General features: G+C 37.8%; 2 protein-coding genes and 1 long non-coding RNA gene across 7 annotated transcripts; 2 read left to right on the top strand and 1 right to left on the bottom strand.

The window, feature by feature from the left end:
- Positions 1–518: 518 nt before the first annotated feature.
- On the bottom strand, positions 519–22,657 carry SERAC1 (serine active site containing 1). 2 transcript variants are annotated; one of them, XM_019612952.2, is made up of 18 exons: positions 22,560–22,637; positions 21,905–22,037; positions 21,139–21,230; positions 19,796–19,832; positions 19,323–19,459; positions 18,950–19,039; positions 17,877–18,008; positions 14,051–14,172; positions 12,128–12,256; positions 10,851–10,964; positions 9,306–9,468; positions 7,523–7,673; positions 6,581–6,722; positions 5,722–5,822; positions 4,940–5,037; positions 4,206–4,388; positions 3,577–3,720; positions 519–2,906 (listed from the first exon to the last, which is right to left on the bottom strand). In XM_019612952.2, exons 1-18 carry the CDS (start codon positions 22,618–22,620, stop codon positions 2,770–2,772), a joined length of 2,166 nt encoding a protein of 721 aa, XP_019468497.1. In that variant the 5' UTR covers positions 22,621–22,637; the 3' UTR covers positions 519–2,769. The 2 variants fall into 2 exon arrangements, with proteins under 2 accessions (XP_019468497.1, XP_003204186.2); XM_003204138.4 differs by lacking the exon at positions 21,905–22,037 and having other exon boundaries at positions 22,560–22,657.
- LOC109366088 lies at positions 9,787–14,867 on the top strand. 2 transcript variants are annotated; one of them, XR_002112154.2, is made up of 3 exons: positions 9,787–10,546; positions 14,069–14,156; positions 14,780–14,867. It is a non-coding gene; the product is annotated as an uncharacterized LOC109366088 (long non-coding RNA). The 2 variants fall into 2 exon arrangements; XR_002112155.2 differs by having other exon boundaries at positions 14,069–14,199; positions 14,780–14,861.
- Positions 22,657–26,922, top strand: GTF2H5 (general transcription factor IIH subunit 5). Of its 3 annotated transcripts, none has more exons than XM_010707283.2 (3): positions 22,657–22,719; positions 23,084–23,200; positions 25,879–26,922. In XM_010707283.2, the coding sequence occupies exons 2-3, from the start codon at positions 23,166–23,168 to the stop codon at positions 26,057–26,059; spliced, it is 216 nt and encodes a 71-aa protein (XP_010705585.1). In that variant the 5' UTR covers positions 22,657–22,719; positions 23,084–23,165; the 3' UTR covers positions 26,060–26,922. The 3 variants fall into 3 exon arrangements, with proteins under 3 accessions (XP_010705585.1, XP_010705584.1, XP_003204187.1); XM_010707282.2 differs by having other exon boundaries at positions 22,718–22,807; XM_003204139.3 differs by lacking the exon at positions 22,657–22,719 and adding an exon at positions 22,726–22,854.

The following is a 26,922-nucleotide window of genomic DNA, read 5'->3' on the forward strand; positions in this document are numbered from 1 at the left end:
TACTAGATAAATATCACTAGTAGAGTGCTGGGCAGTCCCAAGAGCAAAGACTGACATCCTTATGAATACTCCCTTCCCATCTTACCACTTGTGTTCCACCATGCAGATGAGCTACCACCATTCACACCCCTGGCCACATCTGCTGCTGGGTTTCCAGCTGGGATAGGATTAAGGGCACAGTTTGAATCCTATGAATTTATACAAAAACACTCTTTGGAATTAACGTGACACTAGGGAAGCATAAGAACTTAAGTTTCTAACAGGAAGCAGACAAGAATGCCAAATGCCAACCCATTTGCCCTCTGGGTCTAGAACCAATGTCTGTATATGGCTCAAGAAGTCCTTTTGAAAACCCAGAAGCACAACTGAAAAAATTCCCCAGTCTGGCAAAACCACAATGACCAGCTGTGACCCCACTTCTATGCCTTCTACCTTAGACGAAGGATAAACATTACATTCTTCCAGCATGAGACCGTCTCAAGAAACAGTCTTCAATAAATATGAGATTAACTAGAGCATTCTTTTTACAGTCAATCACCTTTAATATATTTTGTGGTGTATTTAGTGCATTTTTAAAAACACATTTTGTAACTCTATTTCCAAAAAAGCACAACTGAAAATATTAGTTTTAGAAGTTACACATATGTATATTTAATAACGAAAAAGAGAAAGTTGTATTGAGAGTTCCAGTTACAGTAACAAAGCACAGATGCATTACTGAACAATATTAACATGTAACATCAATGATCTGAATCCCTTTAAGCCAAAGAAGTCCATTAAAATCACTGCAAGGTTTGTCACACCAAGCAGAGTCAGTTATCAGAAATTGTTTACTGGCAATGGGATTGACATGCTCTCAACTTCGTGAGTACAAAGTGTTGTAATATATTTACATTTTGAAGTTTAAACCAGAGTTTAAACAGGATAAACCTCTTCAGAAGTTATGACAATTCTATTACATTTTCTACCTGAAATACTGCCATCCAGTGTTCTTTCCTATATCTTGATTATGGGGAAAAAGGCTCTTTTGTGAGTGTAGTGCTGCACATTCTCTGTACTGTTGCGGGCTGTGAATTTTACCATGCAACTTCAGCAAGAATCAACCTCCAAACAATGTGTTTTGAGTTGTCATGTTCTCCTGGGCCAGAGAGCTCTGTAATAAAACAGCTCCCTCAGAACCCGGCAGGACAGCAATGGCCTGCACCAAGCCCATAAAGGACTGCAGCACATCTCTCTGGTAGCTTTTAGAGCTGTTATTCTAAGGCTGGTAAGATTAGATCCATATCATACAAGTGATGCTAAGAGACATCTTCTGCCTGTCATCAGGCCTTACTTAACAAATTGTCAGCCACGGGAACACAGTCTAATCATATCCTGTTTGTCTTCAGAGAGAGCTGGGAGTGGAAAGGAAGGTAGGAAAGAAATGGCACTTCGATTGGGCTTCTCTTACTATGTTGCAAACTACCTAGGATTTAAGAAAGTGACTGAGTGCTGCCATATTTTTCTAAAAATAATTATTTCTCATCAGTGCTGTTAAGGTATCCTTAACGTGAACAAATTCAAATAAGACAATCCTTTTGTCTTTCTTTGTATCTACACCAATAAATACACTTGAGCGCCCTGGGACCCTCTGCATTTCGACTGGGATCATATAATCACTCAATTTTTATTTCCTGTTTTAATTTTCCCTCGACCTGAGCTCCAAACTCCAAGCATCAGCTTCTTTGTTGGGGTCTGCAGCTGTCTTACCCCATGAGAGCATTTTCAGTGCTCTTCTTAAATCAGCTGAACATCTTTTAAATGAGTAATGTGAGCAGGGGACACCTATTCAGTACGTTCCATGAGCCTTCAAAGAAAAACATCCTGGCCTCTGTTCTGTACCTTCCAAATGACCAAGCACAGAACAGCCCTCAATCTGACTGGATACATGCTGTCTTATAGAAAGTAATCTCGTAAGTCACTAAGATTGAAGGAGAAATGTACAAGAATGTAAACATTTGTTTTTTTTCTAAATTTTTTTCTTCTCACTTATACAAATGGATTAAATCAACTACAGTTGTTTATGCAAGACAACCTCCACAAATTAGTAAAGCTTTTATCTTCTTTCTCAGACAGAAAACAGATGCTAACAAATCTGGATAAGTCTATTAAACAAAAAGACAAATTACAAAAATGTGATTGGGTCACTAACCAAAATGCTACCTTCACACACATGAATTTTCTGAGACTTCTGTCATACTAAACGTGGACAGTAAACCAAAGCTTTAAAGCAACCACATGCTTCTTTCCACCTTTGACATAACAAATAACCATCTTAATTGTTTCTCACACAAACCACGAGACTTAAAGTCCCAAATGCATATGGACATTTCTGAGACCTACCTTCAGAGCAACTTTTCTTGGCTAAAAGGAGATGCACTGGGCACCCTCCATACTCTAATTTTACTCCAGAAGGACATCTCCATCCATTCTCAGCCAGATCGCTGGAGAATCTGCACACGGTTTGCCAACAGATCATGGTTACTCTAAGCCAACACCCATTTTCTTTTCGCCAAGTTTGTATGAGTATGTTTCAGTTTGTATTTGTTTTGAATAGATTTCAGAAATAAGTTAGTGATGTCTCTTAAGTTCAAGATGTACCAAAAATTGTTTTAGCAGTGGATACTATCGACATACATAGTATCTTTGCAGTTTTGCAGATCCTCTAACAACTGTTAGGAGAACTTACTGTGTTACACTAAATAGAAGTAGACAAGGATGGCAAAAACCTCATTCCCCAAGGTCAGTGGCTAAAACATCCTGAATGAACTTCAATGTACGCTGGTACAGAAAAGCATCCTTCTTCTTTGGCTTACAAATATTAAGATGATTTACATCCACTGGAATAAGTTCTCCAATACCTAACTCTGGGAGAGAGAAAAAAAGAAGAAGAAATATGACCATAGTTTGTAAGATCAACTAGACTGAAAAGCACAACCTGCATTAGCAATTGCTCTCTCAAAAGCAATTCCCTGTCTTCCCTTTAACTGCTTTGGCCTGGTAATTTTTTAATGTGCTAAAAGCATCAATACCTGCTGTTAATAGTCTGATTGGCTAAACATTGCTGCAAAACCCACAATGGTCAACCATTTGGTCCAGAGTTCTATTATCTTTATTAAGAATTTCTATTAGCAGTTTACTAATTTTCTTTCTTATTTTCTAACGGAGAAGATAGCTGGAATTTGTGGGAGACTCTGAAACACTATTCAGCCTACCCATACAACGACAATCATTATTAGAAAGGAAGGGACTGTTACAATGTAACATCAGCCATGTACCTAGTCAGCATTTTTCAATAAGTATTGTTGGCATTTGGAAAACTCAAAACTAACAGTTGCTATCGTAAGCTACAAACACAGCTGCCTCCCATCTCAGCAGGCAGGCTGAGTTTAAACAGTTAAGTTTAAACAGCCAAAAGTTTAAACCCCAAATATAACAGATGTTTTTTCCAAGGTCTTCCTACCACAGAATCCCCATTATCGATGCCTACAGGAAAATATATAAAATTAAAGAAAATTAAGTGACTATTTGACTTACTTGCTGACTCCAGAGGTACGACATGCAGTTTCAACATGCTGCCTATATGTGTTGGCAAGGTTTCTGCAAAACTCAGCACTGGAAATTTCTTATCTTTGGCAAAAGACAGGAAGTCATCATTCAGCACTTTAAGGGCAGGAGAATCTGTGAAAGGATAATGTTATTTTCTGCAGTTTTATCTTGAACAGACAATTAAAACTTGTGTCTACAAAACTACAATCCCAATAAAATGCTTTGGAAAAATTAAGAACTCCAGTAAAAGGAGTAGTGTTCTGCTTGTAATTCCTTTTTCCAGCAATCATATGTAACATTTCTGCATGGCATGGAATTTATACAGAAGACGAAAGTCTGAAGTCCAGCACACATTACTACTTTGCTAAATGACCTACAGTACTCTTCTATATTTCTGATATATACTATACTCTTCTGATTCTCTTTCCCCTCTCCATGTCTGTAATCAAATAGAGAAGTTACTCTTGACAGTTCAACCCACAACACTAACCATAAAAAGGCAGATGTATTTTTTATCCAGCTTTTTCTGATGAATTAAAAAAAAACCAAGGAAAAAAAGCATCATGAACAGATTAGCAGAGATCTCTACTGTTAAATGGTAGCAAAGTGTGACGTACCCTTGCTGAGTTCTTTAACTTCCACAGAAGGAAAGAGAAGATATCTAGCATTTATGGAATATTCAGCCAGCTGGGAGCCATGGTGAGGTACACTATAAAATATGATTCCTCTCGTGTTGTTTACAATTTTATCCATTTCTGGATTCTTGGAAGCATCCACCAGCATCTTTTTCACTAGAAGACCTGGCAACAGAAGCTGAATTAATGCACTGATTTAAACCACTGTGAAAATAATGATGGTGCTATATTAGCAATGAAGCAACTAACCATATTCTTGCCTCATTTGATTAGTCCTTAGCATGTTGAATATGTCAGATCAAGTTGGAAAAAACAACTAAGGCATTAAAATAAAATGTTAATTGAACAACATAAATCCAAGTCCATAGACTTTTAAATTTGCTTTTAGTGTTGCTAATGACACCTAACATTTGCCAGATGATGGAGAAAATTCTGCCTCTGAATTTCCACTTGCATGAATTTCAATTCATTGATTTTGCGTTTTTGAATCAACACAGTACAAACAAACAGGAATACAAATCCACTCAAAATGTGCGTGCTACTGCAAACAACACATCAGGAAAACAGAAATCTATTTTACATTTTCAGATCTTTGCAAGTGTTCTACATAGACTATTCAGAATAACCCCCTTTCAAACTGAATTTGGTTACAGTCTCATTCTGAAACATAACAGCAGATAAATAAAAGCATTCTGCCAGACAGGCAATGTGCTCACCGCCCATGCTGTGTGACACCCACACCAGGGGTCTCTCTCCAATCCCAGCAGCTCTGAGCTTCTCCAGAAGCTCGTTGCTCCTGTAAGCTATAGATGTCCTGGAATGAATAAACAAACACAAGCACAAAGGAACACAGTAAGCTGAATACCAGTTTTAGGGGGAATAACTTTCAGCGCTGGAGTTTTATGAAACTTCACTATTACTATTTGGCCAAAAAACAGTGTGAGCTGGAAACAATGTATTAATTCTTAATTTGTGTCTAAAACCTCTTCACTTGTTAGCTTCATAATGTATTGTGAAAGTCTAAATCTTAAAAAAGTTTCTGTAGCTCATCTACCAAAGACAAATGGCAATCCCTTTGCAGGGATTAACACTTCTGAATAAAACTATAAGCTTTGTTTTCCCATGAATATCAAGTCATAATACAGCAAGTCTTTTGTTGTACTTACAAAGTACTGGTGGGCCATTTTAAGCTTAATAAATACTTCCCTAAAGAAGCAAAACTAATGTTATATCTAAATCAATAGACCACTTTAGTGCCTGAAGACACTGAAGACAATGAAGACACATGAAGCAGCCTATAAGAAATTAAGAATTTGAGTTAACCTGTGAGGATATAAAGCTTGAGCAAACTATGACTTTAGCCAAGATTTTTTAAATTTTATTTTCAAATACAAGAAGAAAAGTTAATTTCATTGTTTCACCGTAGGTGATTCAAATAATTAGCTGTATAGGTCACCCTCCTGTTCCCTCCTCCAAACTGCAGACGTGCATTTGTTACCTGTGAGACTCAACAGGACATTTTGCTTTCCAGTCACTCAAACGGGTGTCATATTCCACAGATATGATTCTAAGGGCAGGACAATCTGAAGCCAGCCACGTCTAAATAAAGAAAACCACCAAAAAGAGCTTATTACTGAAGTACTTGAAAAACTCTTGCAAACACTTTAGCAACAATGGAGCAAAGCTGTTATTATGAATATAGTATCAAGTACAATTTCTGTTCCTCATGAATCCTCGAATACATCTCACACCTGCACTGTTATTTTTTTTTATTAAAGACTGTCAAACTATTGACAACTTGCTAATCAAAACGAAGGCAAAGGCTGGAGTGGATTACTAATGTGCGCATTCCTGGCTCCCTCTCCTGGGCAGAACAACAATTACTAACATGGCCAATGGACTGATGAGTTTATGTTTTGTAGATATATTTTGGTGTTTACATCAATGTGAGTTGCTTGAAGCAGTCATTACTTATTTACCAATAATTTTAATAAGGCAAACCGGAAAAAGTACTCAGGTACTCAGACATTCATATAAGAAATTAAAAATGTGATTTCACGTTTTCACAGAGGTATCTTGTTCTAAGCAGTAGAATTTTTTAAAAGAATGAGAGCATGAGGACAGCGTACATTGCCTCCTCTTTCACTACCAGAAGAATGATGCTGAGTGCATTAACGTTAGCAGAGATTTTCCTTTGCAAGCGGAACCTGTTGAAAATTTCATTTTGCTGACAAAAACCATGTGAAGAACACAAAATACGCTACTCCTAAAACAGAGTAGAAGTCATACAATTTTCTAGACAGCTCTCATTAACAAAAAACCAGCAATTGTTCAAGATAATGGTACTGTCTTTTTACCTTTGGCCAGCACTGGCTGTATTCCTCCTGCACTTCTGAAGCCTTTTTATCCACAGGTTGGTCAATGTCTTGCTGTCGCCATGTTTTAAACGCTGCTCCCAAAAGACCGTGAACAAAAAGGATGTCTGCTCTGATGGGCTGACTGACATAGAAAGGAATTTGTAAAAGACAGATGACAGATATTCTTTTAGCAAATTAAATTGAACAGAACTCTTAACCTTGGTGATATCAAAATGCTATTTCCAGCACCGTACGTGGTTTCTTGTATTATGGACAACATGCCATGACGTTGCATGATATTTCACAGAGGATACTCAGATCAAGATGAAAAACACAGATTCACCCATAAGAGAGATCTAGACAGAAGTATGTAAAATACCAAATTCTTGTCTCGTATTCTTCCATAATGAAAATCAATATTCTTTCCCCCTACTATTAATGCAGCTTAGTGAGACCTTCACTGTCTGATTCCACCGTCTCCACTAACACAAATGGCCCCAAGAATAGTTGCTGCTAAGTGACATACCATGTTGGAGGCTGCTTCAGTCCCAGATAAACATTCTTGGAAAAGAAAAAAAGAAGCCTCAGCTTCTTTTACTGCAGCTGAGGCCAATGGGGTGCTATCAGCAAAATAACTGCTAGGCATCATATCCCAAGACACACCAGTACAAAGGCTGCAAAACCATAATTCATGTAATGGTTTGCATCTAGATTTTCCAAACAATACAGGAACACTCTCCTCATTGCTACGGACAGCTCCGAGCACTCCTGCTGTTCTCACATTACAGGACCTACATTCAGTCCAGTCAATCCATCAAGAACCAGAGGAGCAGGTAACAAAAGTAGAGCTGCACTCTGAATCCATTCTTCTGAAGTTTTGTAACTGAACACTATAGCAAATAACTCAAATTATAGCACATACAGTTCCTCCTTCTGCATTACCTGCTACGATATTGTGGATGTAAGACATAGACACCATCTGGATACTTTTCTTGCACTGTGTCCCTGTCTAGGTTAGCCAAAGCTCTGGATGCATGAGAAGACTGAATGACATGCGGGGATTTCATTACTTCAGCAAGTACAGAAACCCAACCTACATTGAAAAAACAAAGCGGCAGAAACATCATCCCAACAAGAAAATTCACAAACATCATCCTTCACAGCAGTAATTGTGAAAATAGGCATCAGAATGCAAGAATGGCAATATCAAAACAAATTGCTTCAACCCACTTCTCTTTACTTTAGGAAAGCCACTGCTGGAAAAGTGGAAATGGCAAAATTAAAAAGTTCAGAGTGGTGAGGAGGGAATGTGTTTTACTGCTATTCAGATTATAATCTGAAGCAGAACCCCCTCCCAGAAGGAAAACAAAGTATATCAGCAGATCAGAGCAGCAGTCAGACAGAGAACACATCTTGATTCTCTTTCTGCAGCCAAGATGCAAAAAATACAGTGATAAGGAATGTTCCAGAGAGAAAATGAAACTCAAAGCACAGGAAAGAAAGGGAACAGCACACAGGAATAATGGCAGGCAGAAAAATTGATGATTGCTCTGAAGAACAACTTCTAATTTTAAATTCCAGAGTGCAAAAACATTTATGTAATTAAAATTCTCCTGCTATTCTAGAACAAAAACCAAAAAATTCTGTTTACACTTGAGAAACATAAAAGAATAGTTGACAGAACAGATTCCTCAATGAAGTTTTAAGTCATAGCTACCTCAAGAAAAAATAAACACTTTACAGACTCTTACCTAAAAATGAAGCTTACTGTTTCTTAGACATGGATGAAGCTGCTCACAAAGTACTGAGACATGCAAAGCAATACACATACATACACATACACATACATACATACATACATACATACATACACACACACACACACACAAAGAGCATTTAAATACTTTTAGAGAAAACTGAGTCAGAATGATTGTAAGGATCTGTGATGAATGAGGAAAAATCTTTAAAAAGTGTGAAAATTTGACAAAAAAAATTTGTGAAGAAAAATTTCTCAAATTAAAATTGGCTTGCAGAGCGGACTGAAGCACTGTTAAAGATCTGGTGGAAAACCTCCTCAGCAAGTGCTAGCTTGAGCTAGCTGAGGGTAAGGGTTGGCCTGCACCTGGAGCAGCTGTGAGGGTCTGATACATAAGCAGCACGAACATCAGGATGCGAGGGCACCCACGGGCACCAGAAGTTGTGTGAGTTCATCTCTTCCTCCTGCCGCTGTTATTTGTTCTTAGTTACTAGCTTGATACGAAGCAAGGGAGAGTGGGAAGGCATGTTTTATTTTATTCCAAAACATAAAGACATAAAGTTCCTTTATGACACTAGAACACAGTAAATTGGAAAAAAAAGATCAATAATGCAGATGATATGTGAGAGTAGGAAATTCAGAAGATTTCTGTCAGTAATTTGAACTAAATACCAGAAGTCCCAATTTTCACCATCCTTCAAAGACTTACAGTGCCTCTAGCTCTGACACATATCAGCTAGTCAACATGTGCAAGTTTTTAAACCAAAGCTGTCTAAACTATTTATGTTTTATTTAACAAAAAAACAAAAACAAGAAAAAACCCATATACATGCATACAAGACATACATATAAAAACCACACCACTATCACAGTCCCTTACATTTTACAATAGCACTGAATCCAGTGAAAAATTTAGAATATAGAACTGGCAGTCTGGCATTCAGGCTGCTTGCACTTGCTTTCCTTTACCTGCACGTACTATGGATGAATGAAGACGTTCATCCAAAGCCATATTTCCAATAATGCGAATTATGTTTCTCTGTATTTTTGCAGAATCTTTACGTAGCTGGTATATCCTCTGCAGCAGCTGAAGGCCGCCCTGAGCTTCAATTTTATCACAGTGAGATGAAACCTAACATCATACAGTAAATACAATGACAATAAGTAGATGTTCTGCAAAAGCTTCTTTGTGATGCTGTTAAATATAGAAAGTAGTTTTATGAGCTGATACGATGTGGCCCTTATTACATAAGAGTTCTTATTCATTTAGTATTTATTATTCTCTACTACAAGATGAAGTAAATATTTTAATGTATTGAATGCATGATATCTATGAATTGACAACCTGAAAGATGTTGAGAATCATCACTATAATCTCCTTCACATCAGAGGAAAATTAGATTGATATCCATTTGGCATGACCAAATTATATAAGGAAGCATAACAAACTTGTTTTTCTGATGTCAAATGCCTGCAAGTGCAGGCCTGCACTTGTTAAAGCACTGCCAATTGAAGCCTCTTATGGTCTACCACCTAAAGAGAAATTGCTAGAATACTTCCTCCTTGAAATATACATTTTTACTCTTCTAAAGGGCAACAATAGATTCCAGTCCAAGAAGATGAACACAGACTGATCACCACCAATATTGACCAAATGCTTGTGACTTGAACACATCTACAGGGCTTAAAAATGTATTGTGGTCATGAAACTGCTATGTCCTCAGGTATGAAGCTTTTAGCAAAGACTGAGGCATTCTGTGTAAGTACAGTCACAACTTGATTGAATGGAAAATCTAGAATATAGAAAACTCTAGACTACGTCAGAATTTCTATGCATATGGAAGTTGTGAAAGGAATACTAGCAAACTACACTTTATCCATCTCTACTACAAATAACAATTTAGTATTCTCAATGCTATTTTTCAATGTTCAAGACTTCTGAGAAATTAAAGAACTTTCACAGGCTAATTAGTAATAATAATAGAACTTAGAGGCTGTGTGGTAACCATTGAGAAACAGTCTGAACCACTAATTGAGCACCTGGAAAGGATGCGCTCAGCCCTGGGAGCACAGGTGAAGGCAATTCAGCTGTGTGAAGGGGTGGAGCCTGGCTGCACCTCTCTTCGACCTCATTTAAGGGCTGACTGCCATTGTAGAAGGATTTCTGGTCGTGAATCCCTTCCTTGTGGAGCCCAGATCTTCAGAGACAGGTGAGCACTTTTTCTTTTCCTTTGTAACACCTTTCCATTGTGCTAGTCCCTTTGTCATTGCGCTTCCTATATCACCATTCCACCTGTTTAGCTTTCTGATTGTTACAGAGGCACTTAACATCAGAAAAATGAGTTTGTTGTACTTCCTTATGATTCACATCAGTCTCAGTTCTCTGAAAGCCCTTACAAAAGGGATAGCAGTTAGGAGACAAGAAAATGGCAACTCAGTCCCAATATACGACAGCCTTAGAAACGAATACTTATAAATGTTGTTTTTCAGTTGTAGTTTAAAAAAGACAGTTACCTTAGAATGTTGCACTAAAGCTTGCAAGCAAAAGAGTTCTACTGTCTCTGAAGGAACTTTACCCAATGTCTCACAATATGGAAGTCCATTTCCCCCAAAACACCATAAGCCTCCCTGAAAGGAGAAATAGTAAAAAATGATACCATGTTCCAAATAGCTACATAAAATAAGCATTTCTAAATTAGAATGCATGTGTGTAATGATCTAGAGAAATCTCTTTAAAGAGTGCTCAGCATGTATGAATTTAAGTGTATAAATTATATAGCAGCACACTATAAGAAAGTCTACTATTTTTAACTGAAAGTATTACATAAATTTTCAGACAGAAGCTTCTATTTTGAAGTCTATTAACTTCAAAACACACAATAAAGGGGAAAAATGCAGGGTTCTTACACTAATTAATGTAATCTCTTAAAATTGTTCGCTTGAAAATAAGGAAGCAAGGATCAGACTTAATCTAGACTTCCAGAGTTGCAAAAAGAGAAAAAAAAACAAAAAAAAAACAGGGACAGGAGAAAATAAGGTGTTCAACACTTAGCATAGTGCTAAGAGGCCAGTCTGTCTCTATCATACATCAGGAAGACCAGTAAAACTTTAAGAAGAAATAATTTTCTAGGACAGTGCGATTAGTCAAAATGTTTCCAAGAGTGGTCTTACATGTGCAAGTGCTCTTTCTGTAGCAAGACCTCTTGTGTAAACAATGGAATCCCCATGTGAAAATATTACTCTTGTGTCCTAGGGAATACAGAGTTTTTGTATTCTGAAATCTCTAAATAAACCCTGCTAAGTAACATTATGACAGTATTCTTTTTTATTATAACTTTCAAAAGTAAGAGTCACTGATCGCAAAAATCAACTTGACTTAGGTTTTGGCAATAGTGACATGTTACAGGAATGTATTTCCATGTAATACAACAGTTCATGACCAATTGCAATTGCTGCAATCAGTTTGATAGTAAGATATCAAGAAGGTTTAATAATCTCAGTAGATGAAATGTGAAAAATCTCTTTATGAAGACTGTGAGAGAAAAGAAATCTTTACTTACAAGCCTTCCCACAAGCAGATATCTCCTGCTAGACCAACTAGTACAGTTAGGAAAGATAAAGAAGCTTTCAAGCTTGTGGACCGTATGTAGAAGAGCTTATACTAAGTTGTAATGTAACAAAGACACTGCATTTTTTTTTCACTTCATAAAGCTGAAAAATATGGAAATAGGTTTGTGTCTTTGAGCTCTGAATAAAGAAATCATAGTTCTAGTCTGTAAGTGGGGACTCACCCTCTGTGCAGCAAGAGTCTGACTACTTTCACGTAAAGCAAGAGATGTGAAGTACTGGACACATGGATCAAGGCCAGACTGAGGTAAAGAAACTAAGAGCAAGCGAAGCTCATCTTCTATGAGATAATCCTGTGAGAAGCAAACACAAACAGTTTTTAATTCAACTTTTTAAAATTCTGAAACAAAACACAATATAGAAGAAAATAAAGATCTTAAATAAATGAAGCAGCTACATTAGTAAGGCCTAAACTTTAGTGCTCTGCAATGTGGGTTTAGTAGTTAATCTTGTAAAAACTCTGGAAGTGATTAATACTAAAACCAGCCACCTGAGTGATGATAAGTAAGCTTTAAGCTTCATTCTTGAGTGGCCTTTTCCTAATATGCCTGGAATGGTGAAAGAGAGTAGGTTCCTCTTGACACATGATGCCTTAAAGTTCACCTTTCACTACACAGTGATACTGATGGAGCTATATTAAAATGAATGTATGAATTATTAGTCAGAACAAAAAACAACACTACTCCCATTTTCAAAATAATCACACAGATGTCAATTTAGTAATCTGTAATAACTGACAGGAAAAAAAGATTCAACAACTTTATTTGCCAACAGCCACAGAACTTAGAGTTATTCTAATTTTTGCTACAGAGATCATCTTATATCATAAAAATAATCCTAAACTAGAATGTCACTACCAACTAAAGCTGGTTTTCAGAGTTGTGTTGGCTAAGATGTACAGGTGTTCTGCGACAGAAACTTCTACCAGCATTTATTCTAGCAACGTTACAGAAGACCGTCTTATACTTTGTGTGCCAGTTCCATGTATTAAAAAAGCAGATCTAGAGACAGCATTACTCAAACTGCATTGTTTATATGTACTTAGTAATTAACACAAGATCAAAGCAAGATTAAATGTACCCATTAGGATTTGTTGTCACACAAAAGCTGGAAGTAAAGAGACGGTGTTTTTTTAATATCTAATTGTTCTGTGGGCCCAAGTCAGGTAAAAATTACTGTATGTAAAAAGGATGGGGGAGTCACATCTCCAAATCAGAAACTCTGAAGCTGCTTGGAAATTCAAGATAGGTATCTTAAGCTCTTTCAGATGTTAAGTATTTGTTTATCTGATTAATATGAATCACTGTATCAAGGTGCAAAGCATTTTTGCAGCTAAGAATCACACTCAGTGAATTTTGTTGGAATATTTTTCAATTAAATCTAGCAAGTATTGTGACAAGCTAACTGAAGCTTAGTTCATAGTAATAACTATAAAGCTCATCCCCAAACATTTTTCTGTGATTTCCAAATTTAAAAATTAGGTTAAGATGTCTAAAAGGAGGCAGAAGAATTTCTGGTGAAAGACAGCAGGTACATCTATGAGTTCTCAACGCGTTGGAGGAATTTTTACAGGCAGAAAATTTGCCTTGTATCTGCAGTTGGGAGTCCTATAGCATACTTAAAATGGTTTCCATACTTGACATAATGAAGGTTAAAGCTCTGTGCCACAGCATTATCTGGAGTACCACGCTAGCAGTGAAAATGCAAGGTCCCCCGGAGAGCTCTTTACATGTAGAATTCTGTCAATGCCATCGAGGCAATCTACAATCACATAAATATGAGTGCACTGTCTGTTAGGCATGGACAGCAGCATATGCATCACACGTGTGATTTGCACAAATTACACTGTATAATTTGGACATACAGTCGAAGAACAATAATCAAACTCCTATCTTCAGCTCTTTGCATCACATAATTCACTAATATATACATGCTCCAGAGGTGCATTACAGCTGATGTTTTGATTTTTTTGTTTTGGTACTCATTTTTTTTTTCTTTTGAAGAATTCTATTTTAGTACCATTAACAATGGAAGTAGTAACCACAAGTAAGCAAAAATCAGCTGGTATCTTCTTTCCATTTACTTACACTTTTCATTTTTGGCAGTGATGGTGGAGGCAGGAAAAAGCGAAGGTCGACATCTTTGGATCGAGCCAAACCTATAGCAGTCCTCTGATCACAAGTTTGGGCAACGGTACCATACTGATAATCTGTAGTATAAGAACTCCAGCATTAAGGTTAAAACTGATTGTAATATTTCATTTGGCTTTAAATTTAATTTCCAATTTCTTTTTTGAGTTGAAAAGAATAACTTTTCTGCAATCTCTTTAATAAGCTCTTTGTAGTCACAAATTCCAAAAGATAAAAATAGCAGTTGTTAGACCAGCACTATGCTGAAACAAAATAGACCTGTGCACTAATTGTTGATTACAAATCAGTTAAATAAAGATTCGCATGTGAGTTGAACAAATGCAGAAGTTCAGTATTGCTACTGTGAAAAGAATGCAAGAACTATAAATTCAAGCCTAAACCTTGTTTTTTTTTCCTGCATACAATATTAACCCAAGTTTTAAACTGAAATACTGCCAAGATGTGGGCATGAACTTTAAATGATACAAAAAGCTTTGTTTCTATGAAGCTAGTTTTAAAGTAAAATAAAATGAGGTAACCTCAGACAATGCAAGACAGCATCACAGTACAAGTAGCCTTTCCTTACTGGAACACTTACTGTCCTTGCAAGACAAACTTTAAGTCACCCTCCTGAAGGGAAAACAGATTTAAATAATACCTAATTTCCAAAACCTATCTATTTTACAGCTGGAGAAATTGAAAGGCATGTACTGAAATTAGTGGCAGACTGAAGGAAAAGACAATATTGAAGTGGATCAACAACTCACTATAAAAGTGTTTGTAGCCTCATTGCTGTTATACATCTCTTGGACAAAAATGACAGACCACTTAAAAGAGACTTCACAACCACAGACCAGACATCATTTTTCCTTGGTGCAGATCACTTGCAGCCACAAATTGATATCACTGAAGCTGTGCTTTGGATGAGCAGGACACAGTACTTATGATAATATATGCTGAACAACTTGGTCCTAGCTATGAAAAGGTAGCACATACTTCCAGTCCAGATCTTTGCTGGAATGAGTTTTGGAATATCAGACTAAAAAAAGTCTGTTTTCTTCATGAGGTAGTTGGCAAGAATTATTACTGCTTGTAAAACATCCAAATATTACAGCAGTTAGTATTACAGAGAAGAGGATCTAACAAAGAGCAACTAAATTCTCACATACTGGCTATCTTATGCACTGAATGATACAGGAGGTCTCCAGGGAAAGAAGCCTGAGAAAATCTGCTGGCAGTCTTCCCACATGAATGTAAGATGGCCCTACTGAATTATTACACTCAGCTTCAGTTTAGGTACTGGCTTTCAAATGTTTTCAAATACAACTTTTTGAGGTAAACAATTTGAGATAATTAGAGTTTGAAAGAGGCAATCTGAAGCAACATACATTTCACTGTGTGGAATTGCACAAAATGTAAAATGAATCTACTATCAGGATAATCAGAGTGGATTAAGAGTGCTATCTAGTTTATACAGAGTAGTGATGGAGTGGAGAAAAGGGTGTATATGTATACCTTTTACTTGGGAGTTCAAGGATATTTGCTGCTTTAAGAACAGAGAAGACTCAAGAACCTTAAGTTCTATACCATGCTTTATAGTGTGATTTAAAAGATACTGAAGTAGATAACTGTAGTGGAAATGCACGTCATGGCCTGAAGCAATGATTGAGCACCTGGTGGGAAGGCAGGGCCAACCCAGGGGAGCTCAGGTGCATGCAATGCCCTGAGTGACTGGCAGAGGTGGAGTCATGCTCCAGCCCTTCCCAGATCTCATTTAAGGGTCGGCAGTGGAGGTGAGGGCATCTCTTGCTGGAGATATCTGCCTACCTGAGGCCTTCCAAAGGAAAGCAGCTTTTTTCCTTCATTTCTGCAGCAGCTACACTTGGGCCCATTCTCATTTGTTGCAGCCAAAGACTTTGCCACCCTGCTGTTATCACAGTACTTTCCATCCCATTATAACATTATAATAACAAAGGGGGAAAAGAACATAAAAGATTTCCCTATTTACTGATAAGTGTATGACATTGTAAGATATTATTCTGTTAACATCAGTGTCTCAAAGTTTGCTGGGGACACAGATGGACTTGTTCAAGTCAAGGCAAGTCCTGGGCAAAGGTTGTGAAACCCTTTGTCTGGAGAACTTTGATAGACAAGGCCACGGGCAAGGAGAGAGAGATAAGCTGCAGCTAAATAGCTGTGAAGCGGTCTTTTGTGTGGGCTTATCTCCAGGAAGATGGCCATCTCAGGAGGTGCTGCACATGACTCTTACTCAAGCGCCCAGGAATGCCACAGAAGAAGGATAAAAGAGGTTTTCTGGCAACAGATTCCTCATGAAGAAGAGGATTTTGCCATGAGAAGCCTCACGACCTGCCTCTCTCCCTCCTGGACCTACTCTGCTCATCTCCCTCCCGGACTTGCTCTGCTCTCTACCACGATGCTGAAGAAGAACAAAGGTGTCTGCCATCAGATCCCTCACTACGGAATTCCTGCGTGCTGACGGACTCTCCTGGGCCTGCTACCTGAGTCCTGCTGCTTCCTCCCGGATCGGCTCCGCGACTTCCTTCTGCCACCTGCTTGCTGCCCAAGGCCGGCCACGCTGCTGCTCTCTCCCCCCCTGCTGCTTCTGCCTCGGACCTTCCAAACGTCGTGCAACGGGGCCGCTGCTGGATCCTGGTGGTGACTATCCCCGCTTTTACGCAATTCTTGCTTCTTTCCTATCTTTTCTATCCCCCTCCTTTCCTTCCCTGTCTCCTTGATTTATAATAAACTGGTTGGACTAACATATGAACCGTTGTTTCTTAATCTCACGCCGGCTATACAGATATTACAAGAACTTCATCTCCCTCCTATAAATTGGAGCGAGACACATGTAATGCAATAACAATGTAACTGATGATACCATCGCATTAAATCAAAGTAGTTTTTTTTCTGTGGAATACATGTGTGAAAAGTTAAAAATCCTTAGGATGTTTCAGTATTAAGGTAACAGTAACAACTAGGACAGAAAACGGCTTATAATGCTTGGGTGTGCAAGTCCTCTACTTCCAGTTTGTCACCACTGCCTTGTTGTGGTTACCTATCATTTCCTAACCAATTTTTTTTTAACTGAACCATAGCCTTAAACCCCTTTCCAGCAGAGCCTTACAACAATTACTACCAGAACCAGTACCATTCTTAACAGCTTCAAAAGGCCAAGGAACCAATAAACCTGAACTGCTCTCCAGCACTAAGACAGCATCATACTAAATGGTGGTCCTGATAATCTAGTGGGGAAGCAGAGAGAGGCCCATGTTACAGTCATGTTTTGTATGAGTGTATGGTAACTGTTGAGTCATGGACTGAACCACTATTGAGCACCTGGGGAAAGGACCTGGTCAGCCCTAAGAGCACAGGTGAAGGCTTATAGGTTCATTTAAGGGTTGACTGCCACTGTGGAAGGATCTATTTCCTCCTCACTCCTTTGTGGAGTTTTCTTTGCAAGCCTAGATCTTTGGAGATGGGTGAGCACCTTTCTTCTTCCTGTGTAACACTATTCCATTCATGCTAATTCCTTTGCTATTATACTCCTGTACTGCCCCTCCAGTGTCTTGATCTTTCTGATCGTAACGAGGAAGAGTATTAGGAACAAAAAATTGCTTGCAATGTAAAGAAAAACCGATTCTGGACCAAATTACACCTCTTTCAGCTACTAGCAATTTTTCCAGGGCAGCAGCAGCTTTGCAGCAGATAATGGAGACATGGTTGCATTTTTGTAGATGAATTGAACTACACCAGCATACATTACCATGCCAGTGAGTGTTCTTTGCCAGCTCTTGCACAGCCTGCAGTCGGACCTCTTTGTCTTCTGACTGAGTCTTTTTTAAGAGGAGCCATAAGGCACATTCATGATCTTCTCCATCAAATGTACTAAAGTGCTCTTTAGCAGAAAACAAATAAAAACCAAGTTATTCCTAATGAGCATTTTAACAGGCACACTTCCATTTCACTGAATTAAAAAGAAATAATCTGTTTCTTTTAGTACTTCAGTATTCGTTGTTAAAGTATTTCTCTGAATTACTATTAACAACTAATTGGTGCAGTAAAATAGGACAGAACGACACCCACAACCTCCCTGGGCAGCCTGTGCCCATGCCTCACAGAAACATGGAATCATAGGGATTGGAAGAGACCTTGGTTTATCAACTGGTCCAATTCCCTGTTAAAGCAGGTTCCCATTGTACGTTACACAGGAAAGCATTCAGGCAGGTGTTGAATATCTCCAGAGAAGGAGACCACAACCTCTTGGGGCATCCTGGTCCAGTGCTGTGAGACCCAAGTCAACAAGTTCTTTTTCATGTTTATATGGAACTTCCTGTGTTCCAGTTTATGCCCTTTGTCCTTTGCTGAGCACCACCAAAAAGAACCTGGAGTCATTTAATTGACACTCGCCATCCTCAAAGTAAACAATTTGTTCTTAATTTTTAATCTGAATCTATTATCTTTCAGTTTGAAACTGTTACCCCTTGTTCTATTACTATAGGTTTTGAAAAAAAATTCCTTTGATTTCAAAAAACTTTGATATCAAATATTAACTCAGTACTGTAAGCTTCACTTCCCATCTGAAATGGGGAAAAATAAATCTTCATTTATTCTTCAAATCTCTTCTTAAACATTACTTTTACTTAAAAAATAAAAGTTTTAATACACAGAAAGTTTTGATTCAGAAACTTACATTAAATGCTATTAAATAACATGTTCTGTTGTGTTTGAAACAGAGGAAATACTAAGTTCTTAAGAATAGTTATTTCACTTTCTAAAAGGGCTTAGGTTTTACTATAGAGTAGTATTCACAGGTAAAGCCATGCTTTTCACACCTACCATTAAAAGGTCTCCGGAAAATTTTAGCTTCTGCCTCAAGAATTTTCCTTACTGCTCTATGGATTTCTTTTCTGGCTTGGTACGTGATCCCTAAAAGAGCATTTTTAGGTTATTTAAGTTTGGAAGATGATATCACACGTTATTTCAAGCTGCTGTCTAGTAGATTTTTTTTAGATATTCATACTTATACTTTATAAGATAACTATATATACATACGGATATATATCTCTTAAGAAAAATAAATTAGGTGACATTGTGAATATTATTTTTGTAACATATCTCAAAATGTATATTTCTGGATATACAAGTAAATTCCAGAAATATTGTATGCTGTTAAAATTTTATTTTTAGATTCCAAACAATGACATCTTACCTTGATATTCATTTGGATTTAGAGAAGATGTACGTATGTACACATGGGATTTAAGCTTTTCTTGATGTATAGCTTGAGTATCAATTTGCAGCAACTTCTTTAAGGACAAAACTTCATATGTAATGAATACAAAACCTCTTTAAATGAAAGAAAGCTGTGTATGAATACTACTGAAAAAGAGGAAGATTACAGCAAAAATATCTTAACAATCATTTTGGTATAAATCATCCTTTATTTATTAATTACAAATACCAGATTTTACCAAACATATATAGAAGTCCATAGGTTACATCAATTTAGCACAGAAAAGAAACTCTAAAATAATTAAGAGTAAATCTACCAGAAGATATGCTTCAAAATTACAGCCCACCATACCTAAACCCCTCAAATATTGTCACATTTTTTGAAAGTAACATGAATTGAAGTTTTTATTGTATCCATAGTTTACATATAAGCTTGATAGTAATACTTACCCAAGTATAAGTGATCCAGTTATTTTTGCAATTTTTCCTTGAAAAATGAAAAAAATCACATCAAAGAAAGTTGTGTGCATCAAGTCAATATAAACAGTTAACGTGTGATTACCAGACAGTAAGAACTTCAGTAACTAAGGTTTTTTCTATTTTTGTCTAGCTTTTAGAAAATCACTACTTAAAATTAAATAAGATCTTGCTGGATTAGAGTTTCCTGCTCTCTTAATGTAGGCAATGAAAGGTTTCCTACTGCTGCTATTTACCTGTCAATTACTCAAAAGTGAGTATTGCTACCTGTCAATTGCATTCACTGCCCAGCTGCAAGAATCAACAGGAAAAAATCTGTCTATATCACTAGCATTCATTTGAACCTCCAAATTATGCTAAGGAGTTAGCTTTTTCTTCTTGACTGGATATTCAGTGTATGTGAAAAGCCCTGCAGAATCTCTCTAAGCAAAGATATTTTTCAAATAATTCCACTGAATCTAACTTACAGAGCAAAGAATTGAATAAACACATACCACTTGCAGCAGATTCCCTTTTAAATGCAGGGATTTCTGTCTGATTTGAATTATTTGTCCTGGGTGAAGTTCTGCTGACTATCTGGACTTAAGGTTGTCAGTACAGTGCAACTCTACAGCTACGGGAAGTGGCAAACCCAATGGAATTTATCTCACCTATCATGAATAATTGATTTTCCTCAGCATGAACCAGGAGGTTTGCCCTAGACCCACTGCCACCAGCTTCTGCCTTTCAAGACTTTAAGAATTGTGGCATGCAGACAAGAAGCAGTTACATGCCGAAGAAATAACTGGCAAAGAAGAGACAAAAAAATGCAGTGATTCCTGAAGAGCAGAAATAGGAGTATCTTGTCTTTTAGTGCTGGAAAATACACCTTAGAACTGTAAGAATTTTCATTTTATACACAAGATATTAAAAAAAGCAGAAAAGATTGTAGAACTTTAAAAAAAAAAGTAAAGGAGGAAGAAACAAAGTTTATTCAAGTGCTGCCCTGTTACTAACAGTTTATGGATGCAATGTTTTCATTGTGCTAATCATTAAGAAATGACCAAAGAAAAACAGATAAAAACGAGCTTAAAATAATTTAATGAGATTGTATTTTGGTGGGACTCCCATCATCAGCATTATCTAGAGTTATCATTGTTACAACGCAAAACAAGTCAGAAGCAGACATCCACTTTAGGAAAATAAAACTTTTGATCACAAATTTTGCAGAGATGTAGATCTCTTCTTGTCATTTAAGCATGCACAGCGTTACATCCACACAGACTTTTTCCTCTCTTAATAACACCTCCAATTGATACTTATAGAAATGTACTTACTTATATCATCCCAAGATGGCTGTTTTTTGGTGGCTGGACCAGAAGTTCCTATTTGTCTACAGCAAAATATGCAGTAAGCAGTCACTGACATTCTGTATATTCAAGAAAAAAAAAAAAATCAATTTGGGAATTATAGTAGAAAACGTGTAGACATTTTCCCCCATATTTTACATTCTGTGCCATATAAAACACTAAGTAAAAGAAATAAAAATTATAAACTCCTGAATTTAGTAGTTTGCATTTTGATTACAATAAAAGTTTTCAGAAGTGTTTCATACAATTACATATTTATGTTAATACTGGTAAGTATGTATCTCTGGCTCGTGCTCTGCTTTGAAGTCTTTTCTGATTTCCTCACTTAAATACGTCACATCCACGTGAAGACAGTGCTCAATACAACACATGACTTAATACAAGTTTGTAATCAACTGTTCATAATTCATTTCAGCTTAACATCTAAATATTTTACATTGTCTTAGCAGGCTCTAACAATTCACATAGATCGTTGGTGCTAGAAGGCAAGCTGGATAACATTTGTCTTTTCTTGCTGACTTACACAGTAACGCCACAGTTAATAAGGGATTTAGCATCTACACAGTGAGGTTTGATGAATGTATAGTTGTACAGGTGAAGTGCTAAGAAATGAAGCAATTTAGGCCTTGTGAAAGAGCCAATTACTGCATCCACCACTCACGTCTATATACACCATTTTATACATTAGCAAATATTACTACCTATACATTTTACCTATACAAGAAAAGCCTACCTGAAGTTAGGACAATGATCTAATTGGCTTTGGCTACCTACAGCACCAATCAAACTCTGCATTCTTTCTGCTGAAGACTTCATCCAAACATTCAGACATATTTTCAGTGCAAGAATTACACTGGCTGGGTATTCTGTGGAAGTAACTTGAAGTTAAAATGTCATGATGTGACATGTGAGCGCTTGCATTACAATACGCTGATAGAAATGCGAAGTTAATCTGTTCAAACAGATGTAAATCATCCCCGTACTTATTCTGAAAATACAGATATTGAACATTTGCCTTGCCACAGTGACGATCAGTCAAAAAGACGGAGTGCCACGCGTGTGAACGGCCAAAATCAGGCCCTCCGATCTCGAAGCAGGGATGACTCCCGCTCACACCACCCCAGCGTTACCACAGCACACAGCTTTCCGCCCTATCTCCTTTCAGCACCGCGGTTATCTTCGACTTCATTAATTACGTTTCTGATAAGCACGGACTCCCTGCGGGCTCCTCCCCGCAACCGGGGCGCTGTCAGCAGCCGGCCCCAAACCAGGAGGGGCTTCAAGGCTGAGGTCTGACAAACAGCGGCATCGGACCGCGAAAAGACCCCAGCCCGGACCCCTCCGGCCGCCCTGCCGCCTCCCCTCTCTCGCCCCGCCGCCGCCGGTACCTTCCGCCTCCTCTCTCTCCTCGCAGCCGGCACAGCCGCTCACGCGCTCCCATGACGCCATCGCGCCGCGCGCCGCTCGGCCAATCCGAGCGCAGCGTGAGGAGGGCAATAGGAGGAGCGAGGGCCGCGCTTGCGTAGTACGTGCGTGTGGGCTGGTTGGGTGAGTGCGTTCTGCGCGGCTGCGGGGGTGGTAGGGCTTGCCGGGCCGAAGCTACTCGTTCGCCGCCCTCGGCTTAGCCCGTGGACAGGTCGGAGCCTGTCTGCCTTCGCCCCGGCCGCCTTTCGCAAGGCCACGGTTCGCATGCGGCAACGAGAGGGTTGGGGCGGGAGGAAGGCAGAGTCGTTCTGGTTGCTGGCGGGGCGAGGGGGGAGGTTTGGGGCGGGCGGTGCCTATGTGTGACTGCCTGTATGCAGAGGTAGGAGCGGGCTCAGGCGCAGGGTAACGGTGTTTGGCTTTCTGCTCGCTTTTTTTTTTTCCCCTCCTGGGTCGCTGAGTTCAACGGAGGCGTTTCTTTCTCTTACAGGCTTCATCTGCTTTTGTCTGTAACCCCAACCAGGAGTTTTTCCTGCCACCCGCACCTTTCAGCGTTTGTGAGAGCTGCAAGAATGGTGAATGTTCTGAAGGGCGTTCTGATTGAATGGTTAGTGACAGCATCAACATCTGCTCAACTGTTTCTTTAGAGCTGGAAATATTTTAGGTGCTTTAAGAGTCTAAGGCCAAAAAATGGATTTGTATGGTAAAGGATGCTGAGACAAATGAAAGATGAGGTCTTTAGGGGAAGAAAGAGAGAGGCAGTTGTAGGAAATCTTAATTCTGAACTCAGTTTTTCAAATATGTTGTTGTTTTCTACTCAGACTTTAACATCATGTGTACCTCTTGTTTGTTATTTTGCAAATAATGTTGATTAATTTTGTTCCTGGGTGATGTGTTTTCTGTACTGATTCTAAAGGGAAACTTGTCTGTTTTTTCATCCTTTGTTTTCTTTTTTCATCGATTCCAGTTCATGTTCCACTCAAGGCTGGCTACTCTAAAATGAGTATGCTCATAATTTCAGAAAGTAAGCTGTTCGTATCTGTGCAGTCAGTTTGTTTATGTGCAGTCTGAAATCCCTAGACTAACAATTACCTCCAAATTAAAGGAGCTGTCAGTTAAGGTTTGTGGAGTCATTATATTATGTACAGGATTTCTGCTATATGCTTAAACTGTAAACATGCTAACAGAGACTATAAGTGCACAAGTGGAGAAGGTCCTGCATGGTGCATACAGCTGTGTGTCTACTGTGGTTCACTTCTGAGCTGACTGGACATTAGCCAGCTCACATCTGAATGCCTCATAGTTGGGTATGAGCATCTTGGAGCATGAATTCCACTATCATAAAAAGCTTATCTGTTCCAATTTGGCTGCATGTTAGCAGGCTGACAAACCTGAACACAAGGAACAGCCTCCCTGCACTTTCAAAAGACACCCAAAGCGGAATTGTGGACTGGCAAAACAGTAGATTGTAATTCTATCTCAAGCAGTTAGTACAGTGTTGTATTTTTTTGCACTTTCTTTTACATGTTCTTTTACATGAAAGATTTGTGTGTTCTTGTACAACATTGTGATCACTTCCCATTTAGTATTAGAATGAAACGTAATTATCCTCCCTGGAAAGGAATCTTTTATCTGTCAAGAAATCTATAGCGTCTGTTATGCCATCAGAGTTTAAACAACCCCTTTGGAAACTCACTTTTGTGTTGGCTTTGCTAGACGAAATGCTGATAATATGCAGATTTCTTCCTTCCCCCTGGATTATTCCAGTATATCGCTAAACTGTTCTTAGGACAAAATTTCAATAATTATAATCTTCAAATGCTGAACAAGATCAGTGTTTCTGCTGAAACACACACATCCTGGCACTGATTACAGTCCTGTATGCTGATTATGTGAAAATGAGTATATTGCCTAACATACAGGCTGGGCATACTAGCTTATGCTTCTGGTAATCATAGTGTATTGGTAAGGTCATGTGAGAGAAACAAGCAAAAATAAACCTTTGTGCACCCATCAAAAAGAATGTGTAGAAGAAGGCTGAGGACCACACACTTTTGGTATCTTTTCCATAACTTGTGTAACCTTTGTTTTTCTTCTAACATTCTAGAGCACATAAGTAATAGCTTCTCTGGAAAAGATGGAGATTAGACTTTCCTACTCTCCTTGCCTCAAAATTATGTACTGTGTAGAATCATTTTGTTTTAATACTTTGAGGCTAATCTTGTTTTTTGAGTTGCTAGTGGTTGGACATGCGGAGGGATTTGGTTCTCTAATGCATGCCTTTGCATCACATACACCTTTTAGGTAAGGGAGTATAAAATAAATAATTGTCTAAGGAATTCTTCTAAGATAATGTTGCTGTTTACTACTTTGTCAAAACAGCCATATTCATAATTTTGAATTATTCTGAACTACTTGACTGCAATTTATTTCCTGCACGTGTCCACTTACCAGTTACTGCACCCAAATATCAATTCTTATCAAAAGCATGCTTTTCCTGTTTTTTATTAGAAAAATAAAATTTTCTAATAAAAAACAGGGAAGACCCCACAATTGTCAATAAATATTAAGTCTGAATGATTTAAAATTTCAGTGGATCCAAAAGTTTATATTTTGAACCCACTTATTCCCTGTCTAGTTGATCAGTATAACATAGATGTTTATGTAATTTTCAAGCTTCTGAAGTGTTCTTTGCTTACATCTAACTTGCGAGATGATAACATGAAAAAGAAGGGACAGTTCAATTACAGTGTGCTAAATGTATAATTCATGTATGACTTCTTCCTTTCTATGCTGTTCTACTTTGAGATCTTTGCTGTGTTGGGTTTTGGTTCCCCTTAAAAACATGTTTCAAGATGGCATGTTTCTATGGCACTGTTTCTGAAAACAGCAAGGTTAAACTCACCTTGTTAAGGTGAGGTTGTTTGGGTTTTTTTTTTTTTTTTGTTTTTGTTTTTGTTTTTGTTTTTTTGTTTTATTGTGTGTTTTTTTTTTCAAGTTACTTTTGTAATAGCAATATAGTGGCATTCCTCTGCCAGTTTAGCAGCCAGTTTTTTTTAGACTTGGTTATCAGTTTCACTTTTATTTCTGCAATAACCAAGACATTTTTTTGTTGCCAGAGAAACAATTTTTTTTCAATAGCATCTTAATCTTTTGATTGTGAGCAGCTCTTGAAGTTAGTACAGTTTTTGAAAGAACTTTGAGAATGTCTTAAAAGGGTGTTCTTAATTTTTAGCTGTATCTTATTACAATGAGGTGGAATCTGATGTATATTTGTCTCTACAGTGACCCAGCAATGAAGCAGTTTCTGCTCTACTTGGATGAGTCAAATGCTTTGGGAAAGAAGTTCATCATACAAGACCTGGATGAAACTCATGTCTTTGTATTAGCAGAGTTGGTTAACTTCCTCCAGGAGAGAGTGGGCGAGTTAATGGACCAGAACTCTTTTCCTATTACTCAGAAATAAAAAAGATGAGAAATGAGATTGCTGCCAATTCTTAAAAAGCAAGTTTCAGTAGTTTGGGTTGTTACTGTTTTAATAGACCGTGGTTACTAAGTTCTACGCTAAAGTGGCTATTCTGGAAAATGGGTAATTTTCATAGACAAAATACTCTTGAACTGAATTTTATTTCTCACTTTGAAATATTATGGTATCTTCATTAAAATCCATAAGATGATACGCTTAAGGGTGTGCAGAGGGGTATTTTTGATGCATGATTTCTGGTTTTCCTTTAGAGTTATCTCGTGAAATGGTATGACCCAAAAATGAGTGATGTTTCTGTATTGGAATGCTTTATGAACCTTCCTGACATGTTATATTCCTGTGGAATTGATTAAATTTGCTTATAGTGTGACATAGAATGTAAAGAAAGTCTGTGCTTGATGGAGCATCCCCATACATTGGAGACATGGTCAGATGAAATCAAATTCTTCTCTAACTTAATGAGTTTTAGATACCAAAATAATAGTTTGGTTTTGTTTTTATTTTTATTTTTATTGTCACACACTTTACATGCACTCCATAATAATTACCTGCTTTTACTGATGTTATCGCTTCTGTGTTGTTCTGAGTTTGAGGAGTGGTGGTGAGGATTTAAGATTTTGACAGAGGGTGAATGCAAAATCTGTAATCCTGCACCATAACATTGAGCTGTAAACTGGTTACTTGCAAATCAACGATAGCAAATAGAAGGGGCAGTACAAATTTGAGACCAATGCTTTAGATATAACTGCTTGTCTATTTTTTTTTTTTTTACTGAAGCTAATATGAAACCACAAGAACCTATGTGAATAGGAAGGGGAAAATAAAGAGTTGATTGCTCTATTTAA

This window comes from Meleagris gallopavo, chromosome 2, assembly GCF_000146605.3.
Source record: "Meleagris gallopavo isolate NT-WF06-2002-E0010 breed Aviagen turkey brand Nicholas breeding stock chromosome 2, Turkey_5.1, whole genome shotgun sequence".
NCBI lineage: Eukaryota > Metazoa > Chordata > Aves > Galliformes > Phasianidae > Meleagris > Meleagris gallopavo.